Genomic DNA, 12,525 nt, shown 5'->3' with positions numbered 1-12,525 from the left:
CTTCTTTAAATTTAACACCACAGTGTTGTGGCTGTTCAGGTGTATTTTTGTAGTGGACATGTTAAGTGCAATTTGAAATAAGAAATGTAAAATGTAATAAAAATGCATTTTTTGTGTTTATTTGATTCCTATTCAAGAAACTTTGATAAGAATGACTAAATATGTAATATAGGCGGCTACAGAGTATCTTTGTTTAAATTTTTGGTTGGTGGTGTGCCTCGAGATTTTTTCGATTAAAATAATGTACCTTGGCTCAAAAAAGGTTGAAAAACACTGGCTTAGATGAAGTGAGGTCTGCTATGTTAGCGCTAAATAGAGTCGTGCCGTGTACAACCTCTCCGCTGATTTGAGGAAACCAGTGTATGTAAAAGTCTGAAACCAGACTGTTACATACACCAAATAAAAAGATGCATTCACCTTTATTTCTGTTTCAAGTTAAATCAGACCAAGTTCTCTAGTTTTAGGACTGTTAGAATTAAAGAGACACACATTAAAGAGAGAATGTCTCTTTATTAATGTCTTCAAATTTAGAAGTTCATATACAGTACAGATTTATGACTGTCTCTTTAAACAATGAGGGAAAGCCCAGATGATCATCTCATGGCTTACAGCAGTAACCTGCTGTAAGTGGCTCCAAACCCTGGATCACTGTCCAACACTTTATTAGGTGTCTCCTTGCTACTACACACCTGACTTAAATGAATCTCTGACTAATGGGCTTCTGCAACATATCTTAGCATGCAGAGGATGTCATGCAGTCATCTGAATCAGGTGTGTTGGAACACACCTAAGACATAAGGAACAGAACCCTGTGGACCAGCATGGATGTATTTTAAGATCACACCTTAAACATACTTATTTCTTGTTTGACACAATGAGAAAATCAAAAGAAATCAACCAAGATATCAGGAAGAGAATTGTGAAGCTGAGCAAGTCTGGTTCACCGTTGGAAACAATTTACCAATGGTTGAAGGTGCAGTGTTCATCTCTTCAAACTATTCTACATCAGTATAGACATGATATCAATGTCCTAATATGGTACCACTCAGGAAAGAGAAACTTTCTGTATGCTAGAGATGAATGTGTTAATTGTCTCCAGAACAAAAGCCAAAGACCCTTTGAAGATGCTGCTGAAGCTGGAAAGACAGCCATTATCCACAGTGAAACATGTCCTGTACTGACATGAGCTGAAAGGCCACTCGGCAAGGAGGAAGTCATCTCTCCAAAAGAAACATAAAAAGGCAGATTGCAATTTGCAGATGGACACAGGCAAAATATCTTGATTTTTGGAGACATTTGCTGTGGTCTAATGAAGCAAAAGTGGAACTATTTCGCTATAATGAGCAGCGTTACATTTGGAGGAAAAACCGGGATGCTCGTACCATCCTAACTGTCAAGTATGAAGGTGGTAGTAAAATCTCTGGTACAGATTGGTCTTCCAAATGGACAATAACCCTGAGCACAAAGTCAAAGTGGCTTAATGACCATAAAGCTAATATTTTGGTGTGGCCATCACCAAAACATCTCAATCCTATGGAGAAGTTGTGGGAAGATCAAAAAAGGTTGGAATGAGTGTGAAAAGGCCTACAAACCTGAATCTGTTGCACTGTTTTTCTCAAGACTAAGTATATCTGCCTTATGATAAAAAAAACTGTATGTAGTCTTATTTCCTCACTTTGTACTACTTTGATTAGATTTTTAGCGGCATTGGCTGAAAAATACTCCCATCAAATTGCTTGTTTAGTGTTTTTTGCACTAAATCAATCTAAATCAATAAATCAAATTTTTATTTGTATAGCACATTTCAGCAGCAAGGCGTTTCAAAGTGCTTTACATAATTAAAATAAAAACAGCATGTGACAGTGAATAAACAGTTAGAAAGACAAAGAGAATAAAAAAAATAAAGTTGAAGACAAAAACATTAAAACCCACACCCCTTGTAGGACTTCAGTTAAACGTCTCACAACTCAGAGTTTTAGTTAAAACGCCATTTAACAAGGATTCTCACACCTTACAGTTTTAGTTAAGATTTTATTTAACAAGGATTCTCACACCCCTAGATATAGATTCGTTTAACTGGGAGGTTTTCCGGGGGGGGCTTTACATAGACAGTGTGAAAGAAAAATAAAAAGAAGTGGATAACTAGATGAAAAGTAAAGATAAAAACATGGAAGACATCAAAACCCACACTCTAAMCCTAATTTAGCCATAAGCAACTCTAAACAGGTGGGTTTTAAGTTGAGATTTAAAGGAACCCAGTGTTTCAGCAGTTTTACAGTTTTCTGGAAGTTTGTTCCAAATTTGTGGTGCATAGAAGCTGAATGCTGCTTCTCCTCGTTTGGTTCTGGTTATGGGGATGCAGAGCAGAACCAGAACCAGARGATCTGWGGGGTCTAGACGGTTGGTACAACAATAACAGATCTTTAATGTATTGTGGTGCTAAACCGTTCAGTGATTTATAAACTAACATCAGTATTTTAAAGTCTATTCTTTGAGCTACAGGGAGCCAGTGTAGGGACTTTAAAACTGGTGTTATGTGCTATATCTTCCTGGTTTTAGTGAGAACATGAGCAGCAGCGTTCTGCAGCTGTTTGATTTGTTAGTCAGACCTGTGAAGACGCTGTTACACTAATCAATGCGGCTAAAGATAAATGCATGGATGAGTTTCTCTAGATCGTGCTGAGACATCAGTCCTCTAATCCTAGAGATGTTCTTCAGGTGATAGAAGGCCGACTTTGTGACTGTCTTAATGTGGCTCTGAAGGTTCAGGTCAGAGTCCATCACTACTCCCAGGTTTCGGGCTGATCGCTGGTTTTTAGTTGTAATAACTGAAGCTGTGCATTGATTCTRGTTCGCTCCTCTTTAGGTCCAAAGATAATAAYTTCAGTTTYGTTTCTGTTCAGCTGGAGAAAGTTTTGGCACATCCACACATTKAYCTGTTCTAAGCATCTATTCAGTGATTGGATGGGTTCAGAGTCACCTGGTGACATCGTGATGTGGAGCTGTGTATCNCTCCCAGGTTTCGGGCTGATCGCTGGTTTTTAGTTGTAATAACTGAAGCTGTGCATTGATTCTAGTTCGCTCCTCTTTAGGTCCAAAGATAATAATTTCAGTTTCGTTTCTGTTCAGCTGGAGAAAGTTTTGGCACATCCACACATTTACCTGTTCTAAGCATCTATTCAGTGATTGGATGGGTTCAGAGTCACCTGGTGACATCGTGATGTGGAGCTGTGTATCAAACAAAACAAAACACTGGAAACAGTTACATTTATTTTATTTGACCATAAAACAGAAGAGCAGTAGTCTTTGTCTTTGCCCAGCTGAGCTTTAATAAAGGCCTAGTGGGCTTTTATGTACGTAGTTCTGAAAAGTGGCACGCATCTTGGTCTATGTCCAGTGTCACCTTCAGCATGGTACATCATGTGTATTGTTTTTTTGGTCACAAGCAGCCTGAATTTGTTATATTTCTTTTTCTCTGATCTCTCTACAGTAGACAAGGCTCCTGGCCCAAGTCTGTTTGACCAGAAAGCTTCTGCCAGTGGCTTCGAGCAACAAAAACAGCAGCAGCCAGTGAAGGTGGTCTACTACAGGGCTCTGTATCCATTCGATGCTCGTAGTCACGATGAGATCAGCATCCAGCCTGGTGATGTCATCATGGTGCGTACTTAGACCCATTCACCTCAGAAAGAAACTTTAGAGAGTGCTTTCGACATAGGTTCTTTTTCGGTTTCTTGGGCTTCCTCCTGCAGTGTGCTTGTGTGTGAAAGACGGGTTGCTTTTATTAACTTTTTCCTCTCTCCTCCGCTGTGCATACTGAAGGTGAAGGGGGAATGGGTAAGTCCTTGCCCCTCACCCCCGCAGCCCCGCCCAATGCAGTGTTGTGTGCTTCCACCAATCACAAACCAAAAACAAAAGAAAACGCTTGCTGCCATTGGTTCATCTCATGTCATATAAATGTTTTTCCATTTACCAGTGGATGAATGTAATTGACTTTGCTTTTCACAAAGTCATCACAGATAGATGTCCAGTGCCTGTGAAAAGTATTGAATGTTCAACCATTTGACTTATTTAACAAATCAATCAAAATCAACTGAATTTTGTTTTTTTTTCTTCTTTTTTTTTGACCAAAAAAGTTTACAACATTCTTTTGCTAATTCTGTCATTTGTTTGTCACAAAAGCCAAATTTTGTTAACCATAACTGATTTGTAAAACTAAGAAAAGTGGAAAAATATCCAAAGGGGTGAATACTTTTCATAGGTAGCCAAAATGCTGCCAGACCTCTTGTATTTTCATAATCAGTGTGACCATCCCATAGACATGGATCACTTCACAGCTAAAATGACTTGTAGTTATGTGTGTTTAATAAATATGGTTGTGTCGTTTTTAAAGGGGCAGTATCATGTAAAATTTACTGAGCTTTACATCATGCTATGTTATTCTCTCATCAAAAACAAACCTGGAGTGTTACCTTAATTCTTCCATTTATGTTTGAGAAAAGCTGCAGTTTCCAAGCTTACGAGCTTGGAAACTGACAGAGCAGCCTTTCCTCAGTTATCTCACTCAGCTCCTTCAGACTAGCCAGCAGCAATTTGCAAAAACCTGGTGGTACATTCAGAGATGTGGAATAACTTCATAAACAGGTCACTAAATATGCAAGACAATGCAAGTCTGGTTGGGTAAATGAAACAAATCTGCTTACTGGAATTCTGCTCTGAGAAGCTGAACTTAAGATGTTTTATTATTTCTTCTCTTCAACGGTGAATCTGAGTTACAGCTAAGCCGGAGTGCCTGCAGGCGTACATGTTATTAAGGGTGCATTTACACCAGCCACATTTAGTCTGCTTTAATCCAACTCTAGTTTGTCTGCTTTGAAAGTCTGGTTTGTCTGGGGAGGTGTGAATGCGTAATAGAACTCTGATGCGGACCAAAAAAAACAAACTGGTCCACCCTAAAATCCTCGGTCTCGGTTTCATTAAAGTGAACTCTGGTGCGGTTCAAGTGCATACGAGAACGCCAAGCAGACCAGAAGCTGCTTTTAAGCAGGAAACTCACTGTAGTGCAGGGCATTCTGGGTAAATAGAACCAAGAGTCAAATGCTGGAAAGAGAAATTTCAGAAACTGCAACTGCTAAAATCTGACTCTACTTCACTTTTATTACTATTTTGTGAAGAAAGAAGTTGCGTTCATGTATTCTTCTGAGGTTTTCCTGCGGCTTCCTTCAGAGGTTCTTGGTGCAGCGCCCCCACAGGTGGCTCTCAATTAGTTTGGATTGTTTGACGCAGTTCAGTAAAAGTGAACCGCATCAGCTGAAAATGCAACAAATGTTGCAGTTTTGGTAACTAATTGAGCCAAGTCCACTGGACTGTCGGGTGTGAAAACACTCTTAAGAGTTTTGTTTAGAAGCACAGCATATCTTTGATTTTTCCCGTTGCATCCTCCTAATTATGCAAATGCAAGAAATAGTTGCCGAGCAGTTATTTCATTGTAATTTGGTCAAGAAAGTTGCTGAGTATAATGAACACTTGGTTGGGACATTAACCAACAAAAGGATTACTGCGCCTCACTTTTTCTCATCCATTTTTCTAGTATTTAATAACTGTGACAGATGGTCTCACCGGCAAAGCTTTGTTTTGTTGTTCATTGTTCCTTTGAAGAGTTGACCGTAGTATTTAGAGCTACCTCTGTGTCAGTAGATCTTTTTGTAATGTTGCCTCTGTGTTCTGATAGGTGGATGAGTCTCAAACTGGGGAGCCTGGGTGGCTGGGTGGTGAACTAAGAGGCAGGACCGGTTGGTTCCCAGCTAATTATGCAGAGCGGATACCTGAAAGCGAAGCACCAATCAGCTTGCGGCCTCCGTCTTCAGCCACACCCCCTTCGACCCAGCAGCCAATGGCCACTCCCCCTTCAGCCTCCGGACACACCTCCACCTCAACATCTTCTGCTAACAGCAACTGGGCTGACTTCAGCACCACGTAAGTCTGACTCGTGTTACTTCCCGACTCCTAAATGTGTCAATAGATTTCCGCTGTAGCCTGATCGTCAAATTCCTTTGTGTCAGTTGGCCGTCTAGCACAGCGAGCCAGTCGGACAGCGAGGGATGGGACGCCTGGCCTACGTCCTCAGCCAATCAGAATCCATCTCTCAGCGTTCCATCGGCACAGTTACGGCAACGCTCCGCCTTCACGCCTGCCACCATGACGACAGGCTCCTCACCTTCTCCAGTACTAGGACAGGTATGAAAAGGGATAAAATGAATCGGTCACTATGCAAAGACAGATAGTTGTAATATGCTGCAATCCTACCTTTTTTGTGTTTTATTTTTAGGGGGAGAAGGTGGAGGGACTTCAGGCCCAGGCCTTGTATCCTTGGAGAGCCAAGAAGGACAACCACCTCAACTTCAACAAAAATGAGGTAGCAGTCCATCTCTATTCAATCTCGTGTTTACAGTAACTAGTTACCTGAAGGACAGAATAAAAGTTTGTAGAAGATAACAGAAAATCTACTGTACAGGATATTAGGTGTAGAGTACCACAAGGATTGATCATTGGACCTCTACTTTTTCGCTTTCTAAATTTCTTCAGTGTATCTTATTTGTGGATGACAATCTTATTTTATTCAGGAGAAAATATTGAATTGCTGTACATTAGTGGTGTCCCGATTGATCAGCCATCGATCATAAGCAGCTGATTTCCGTGAAAACGTGTATGATTAGTGATCGCCGATCACTCTCTTTTATTGCCGCAAAAATCGATCACCTACATCTCGTACTTCACAACCCTCTGAAGCCAGTGTGCAGCATATCTCCCCCTTCCCTTCACACGACGCAGGCACATGGTAGCAAATCCTAAGCAATGTTGTGTGGAGCTTTAGCGCTCTGAGAGTGATGGAGAGTCCCGGTTGACAGCATTTCAACTAAAGTTCTAAAGGGACACCGGCGTGATCAGACAGCAGGTAAATCAGCGCACAATTCTCGTCCGGTTGAACATGACGGTCAGAAAGCTAAGCAAATAACCCGAAAAATAATTTAAGTCAACGGGTTAGATAACCAACAGTGGAAGACGCAGGGTTCTGCTCTCGCGGTTGAACCGCCACTGCGCTACTGAGATGCTATATTTCACAGACGTAGCGCCGTTTCCACTCCACCAAATGTTCTCTCACATCGAACGTCTCCTAAAAGCTGCATGTAACTTAACAAAAAAGTTTTAAAAAAAAATGTTTTAAAACTTTCGCTGTCCTAACATGATAGATAATCTGTAAAAAAAAGTCACGCTCCTCTGCCTCCTCCCTGAGTTCTGCAGAATTACATGCTCGCTCCGAAACAACCACTCAGAACCAGCACCAAACAGCTGGCCGTGTTCACAGGCAGTTTCGACTTAGTAACAAGATTGTTTACTTTAATGCAACCTGCATTTAACTTGAAATGAATGTTTACTTTTGTATTTGACATTATTTGATACCGGCAGTGCTGTGAGATTTGTTTGACTTAATGTATAATTTTAGGCTGTTGAGAGCCTAGGTGTTAAATATTGTTTCACCGATTGCAGGTTTTCCTGTTGTCTTTTTGACTGAATACTTGCTGCATTGTCTTTGCAAGTATTTTGCAGGTTTTCTGTCTAAATTAGGTCGTTTTGTTACCAGATCATTTTTTCAGTTTGCCAGATCACATAGTAGCATTTATACCTAAAGTGAAAAATTAACAGCCAATCTGGATGCTCAGTATTGGTGATCGGCAGTGATCGGCCCTCATGGATGATCAGTATCGAAATTGGCAGCAAAAAACCTGATCAGAGCATCCCCACTATACATGGTTGGAAATTAATTCTGAAAAATTAAAAAATGGTTTGATAATAAAAGATTATCAGATTACTACCAGTAAAACAAAGTTTATTATATTTTGTTAATATAAAAAATGCTGATGCACAATTACATATCAAAGTAGTTGAGCTACATAAAACAAAACATATAAAGTTTTGGGGGTCCTCAATGATGAAAATTTGTCATGAAAATCTTATATAAAATATCCAAAACAATTCCTGTTTTAACTAAGGTAAATGAATTAGTCCCTTAGATTCAGACTGAAGATGATAGAAAGATGCATTTCAGTTAAAGGTGTCAGTTTATGGAACAACCTTGACAGTGAGCAAAAACAATCTAAACCTCTTTCTGCATTTAAAAGAAATGTGAAAATCATTAATTATTTCTTTTAGTTGTTACACGAAGTATTCATATTTATTGAGTGAATGAAATAAAAAATGAAATGAAATGAACTATAGACTCGTGTATGAAATTGTTGGTCTGAAAGCGGTAACATTGTTTTTGATGCAGATCATAACAGTGTTGGAGCAGCAGGACATGTGGTGGCTAGGTGAGCTTCAGAACGGACTAAGAGGCTGGTTCCCCAAAAGTTACGTCAAGCTCATCTCAGCCAACATGACGATTCCCTCTGCTGCCGCTGCTGCTGCAGTCCGCAGCAAAAACACTAAGTAAGTTTAGAAGAGCCCGTCACACCACAGTCCTCTAAGAATGGCAACGCATCGATGACAATGAAATAATGTTTGATCCAATTCAGTGATGTCCATCTTCCTAAAAAGGAGAATCTTTATCTTAAATTCATGTTGTACTCAGAGGTTATTCTTGACTTTTTATTTATTTTTTTTTTGGTGTCAAAAAAATCCCATTATAATCTATTATTGTCACATTATGCCATCACACATGAAGAAAATTAATACAGGTGGCCCCAAGAACTAGATATTAAAAGAATCTAATTAAATTATATTTAAATTATGAAAGATTCACCTGCTGTGGTCTGAACACAGTCTCACAACGTCCGCATGGACCTGAATTGTGTGGCAACTTGTGCTTAATCAAACATCTCAAAGTTTTGATGTTGATCTGAACGCTGCATCTGCACTTTGCTGCAACAATGGAGACTGGAATTATAAGAGCCACATCAACCAGTGTTTTGAAATCAGGGAACATTTCTCCAAGTGAAGATTGCTTTGCGCACTTCTGTACCAAGTGGTCAGGAGTGTGAATTGAAAGTGGTCAAAATGACAGAGGGCCTTCAGATTTTTTTTGTCACAGTTTTAAAAATTTGTTAAAGGCAGAAAATGTTCGGTGATCACCACTTTAACCAGACTGCATCCAGCTGCATTTTGTTTTTGTCAGATCTGGAAGTGTTTGTCAAAAAATGGAAAACTGTGATGGCTCTTTGGAAATCAGCCTGTCAACATGACATTCCTTATATAGAAATTATTTTACTTTTAAATATTTACACATTTTGAATAATTTCTTTTTGTATCATTTTTTTTCTCTTGTCCCCTAGTGAAGCTGGAATATCGGAGAGTCCGCCCAATGGGAAACGACCCTCATCCTCTCCGGCAAAACCTTCTGAATCTGGAGAAGGTAACTCGATAAAGAACGTTTACCGTTTCCTGACTTTCTCTAGAGAGAGTAGTGACTTTTTCGTCCTGCTTTTCTCCAGAATATGTGGCCATGTACACCTATGAGAGCAGTGAACAGGGGGACCTTAGTTTCCAGCAAGGAGACATTGTTGTGGTGACCAGGAAAGAAGGGGATTGGTGGACTGGCATGGTGGGGGGAAAGACTGGAGTCTTTCCTTCCAACTACGTCAAACCACGCGACTCAGTGCCAGAGGTTGAAACCTTTGTTTCAGATTATTTAGTCTGGGCTAAATATTCCCAAATTATAATTTGGGAATATTTGCAGGATTTTATTTTATTTACTTATTATTTTTAATTGTTGTGAATTTCCCTTTATCAGTCCCTGGGACCTGCAGGGAAGACGGGAAGTCTGGGGAAGAAACCAGGTGAGATTTTTTCTTATCTTTGTTCTAATAAAACAGATTTAACTTAGATTACTAAATCTAATCCAATCTATGTGTATCATTTGTTCTGCTGGTTTCCACTTAGTATTATAACTTGTTTTGCATCTTTAGTCATTTAAAAGAGTGTTTGCAAAATGCTGATTTCTGCTTTGTCAAACTAATATTCTTAGAAGTTAAAAAAAAAACATTTTCCTTCCTTTTCCCTCTTTTAGAGATCGCTCAGGTGATCGCTGCTTACACTGCAACGGGTGCAGAGCAGCTGACGTTAGCACCGGGACAGCTCATCCTCATCAGGAAGAAGAATCCCGGGGGCTGGTGGGAGGGCGAGCTGCAGGTACACCAGCACTGTCCAACCTGGACAGATGTCTATCAGGTCGTCTTAACATGGATTAAATAAACATGCTTGTTAGAGGTGTAAACAAGGTGCCCGCACGTCCTTAAAAGTCTCAGTTTCATTTATCTAAAATTAAGGCCGTAAAATGTCTTAAATTCATTAAAATAAGGCCAGTGCCACATGACCTTTTGAGAAAAGGTAACTGTTTAGGCAAAAATGTACTTTCTTGTAATTTTTAAAGATCAGCATTTTATTTCAATTTTTAAGATTTAAAATAAAGATGAACATAAGCAGATGGGTAATTTATTTTACAAAGCACACAGTCTCCAGTCTAGTGATAAGGAGAAAAACAGATATTTGTGTCAGTCCTTGTGGAATTTCAATGCAAATATTGCAGAAAATTTTTTTTATATAGTTAATAACTTGCATTTGTTTTTATCTTTATTTACAAACATTAGCCAGTTTATAATTTTTTGCAAAAATTACTACACACTCTTAAAAAGTCTTAGATTCATACATATAGAAGTAAGGCCTTAAATGTATTAAATTTATTTTAAAAGAAATTGAAGTTGGTCTTGAATACGTTCATCACAGGTCTTAGATTGATGTATTTTAAATTAAGGCTTTGAAATGTCTTAAGTTAATTAAAATAAGACAAGACAGCCTTAAATATTTTATTCACAGATCTTTACATATATTTAGGTATTCCTGCCACCACATCTTGTGGTTACAGGAATATTTAATCTCTTTTTTTTTTTCTTTCTTTCTTTCTCGTGGGTCTTTTCAGGCAGTTGTTTGAGTTGTGTTTAATCTGCTTCTTTGTGTCCAGCAGCTTCAACTGCCTTGAAGCAGTTGAAGCTGCTGGTAGCTAGCTGCTAATATACCCTTCCAGAACATTTGTTCTGGTTTCTACAGTGGAAATGGAATGAGAAGGAAAAACTAGCTAGCTACTAAAAATTTGCAAGCAAGGTAGCTCTTTTTTTTTAAAGCTTTTTTGCATTTATCATGGTTTAAGTGCAAATGTATTGGCAGGATGATGTTCATCTTCACCATTGGATCACTTCTGTTGCCAACCCATACGATGCTACATTCATTCTGTACAAAAAAGCTGGGCTCTAGGGTGGTTAAGGCTGTTTCTTTTGTACATTTCTGATGTGATTCAGGTCTTGAATTTAATTCAATGGTCTTAATAAGGCCTTAAGAAATAAATTACATTTTAAAATCAAAGTCAAAGTCTTAAATATGAAACCTTCAAAAACCTTGTGTAAAGGTACACAACAATCATAGTTTGATACCTTGGTTTTACAGTCACAGTTTGGTGTGCTTTGAACAAGAAAAAATATTGTGGGTGAAAAACATTAAAGTGTAGTGGTTTGAGTCAATTGCTCTAAAGGATGTTCAAAAGTAACAGCTCATTGTTGGTGTTGAGCTGATATCTGCTGTCGTTCTCTATTTCTCATGACGAAGGCTCGGGGGAAAAAGCGTCAGATTGGTTGGTTTCCAGCCAATTATGTGAAGCTTCTGAGTCCCAGCACCAGCAAGACCACTCCTACAGAGCCCACCCCTCCTAAACTGGCTCCTGCCAGCACAGGTATGCACGTCACACATTTATATCTGTCTTTGTGGACCTCACTCATCATAGGTGGTTGATGCTACCGCTAACTAGCTGCTAATGTACCCTTGCTAGTTAGCTAGATTTTTTTTATGTCTCTCATGGTTAAGTGAAAATGTATTGCCAATTTATTGTCATTTGTACATTTTTATCACAATACAGGTCTTAAATTTCATTAGTAATGGTATTAAAAAGGTCTTGAAAAATCTTACATTTGAGTTGGTGAAACCTGAAAAAACCCTGTAGTCATTGCGGAAGGTACAAAGAGCCGCAAGTTTCAGACACCTGGGCTAGGGTAGACGTCAATAAAAATAAAGGTGAGTCTGGGCAGATAAAAAGAAAGAAATGCTTCAAGAAATCTATTAGTCAGTTTTTTTTAAGTCACTTTTGGTTTGAGATTTTGTGTCAAATTGAAAATGTTGATGTCTGGTCCGTCTTTTCTATTTTTGTGAAGCTCTGTGTCAGGTGATTGGCATGTATGACTACGTGGCCCAGAACGACGACGAGCTGGCCTTCCAGAAGGGCCAGGTGATCAACGTGCTCAACAAGGACGACTGTGATTGGTGGAAAGGAGAACTGAACGGGAGGGAGGGCCTGTTTCCTAGCAACTACGTCAAAATGACGACAGACACCGACCCAAGCACGCAGTGTGAGTACGCGCACACACGACCCCACCTGTAGCGTGGATTCCACCGGCAGTGTGCGCTAAGATGAGCAGACTAACGTTCAGT

The 12,525-nt window shown here is 39.4% G+C and overlaps 1 protein-coding gene across 7 annotated transcripts in view; it reads left to right on the top strand.

The window, feature by feature from the left end:
* The window catches only part of itsn1 (intersectin 1 (SH3 domain protein)), a 74,948-nt gene that overhangs the window by 45,069 nt on the left and 17,354 nt on the right, over positions 1-12,525 (top strand). For 5 of the 7 annotated variants that reach the window (XM_008429028.2, XM_008429026.2, XM_008429027.2 and 2 more), the window contains 12 exons: positions 3,491-3,657; positions 3,820-3,834; positions 5,729-5,973; positions 6,060-6,234; positions 6,326-6,412; positions 8,327-8,484; positions 9,327-9,406; positions 9,486-9,658; positions 9,785-9,830; positions 10,061-10,182; positions 11,650-11,773; positions 12,249-12,443. In XM_008429028.2, the coding sequence (XP_008427250.1) occupies positions 3,491-3,657; positions 3,820-3,834; positions 5,729-5,973; positions 6,060-6,234; positions 6,326-6,412; positions 8,327-8,484; positions 9,327-9,406; positions 9,486-9,658; positions 9,785-9,830; positions 10,061-10,182; positions 11,650-11,773; positions 12,249-12,443 (1,587 nt within the window). The remainder of the gene's footprint in view (positions 1-3,490; positions 3,658-3,819; positions 3,835-5,728; positions 5,974-6,059; positions 6,235-6,325; positions 6,413-8,326; positions 8,485-9,326; positions 9,407-9,485; positions 9,659-9,784; positions 9,831-10,060; positions 10,183-11,649; positions 11,774-12,248; positions 12,444-12,525) is intronic. The other 2 variants (XM_008429029.2, XM_008429023.2) reach the window with 1 other exon arrangement.

Source organism: Poecilia reticulata, linkage group LG15, assembly GCF_000633615.1.
Source record: "Poecilia reticulata strain Guanapo linkage group LG15, Guppy_female_1.0+MT, whole genome shotgun sequence".
Taxonomy (NCBI): Eukaryota; Metazoa; Chordata; class Actinopteri; order Cyprinodontiformes; family Poeciliidae; genus Poecilia; species Poecilia reticulata.
The sequence above is the reverse complement of the archived record's forward strand: the minus strand, read 5'-3'. Positions and strand labels throughout refer to the sequence as shown.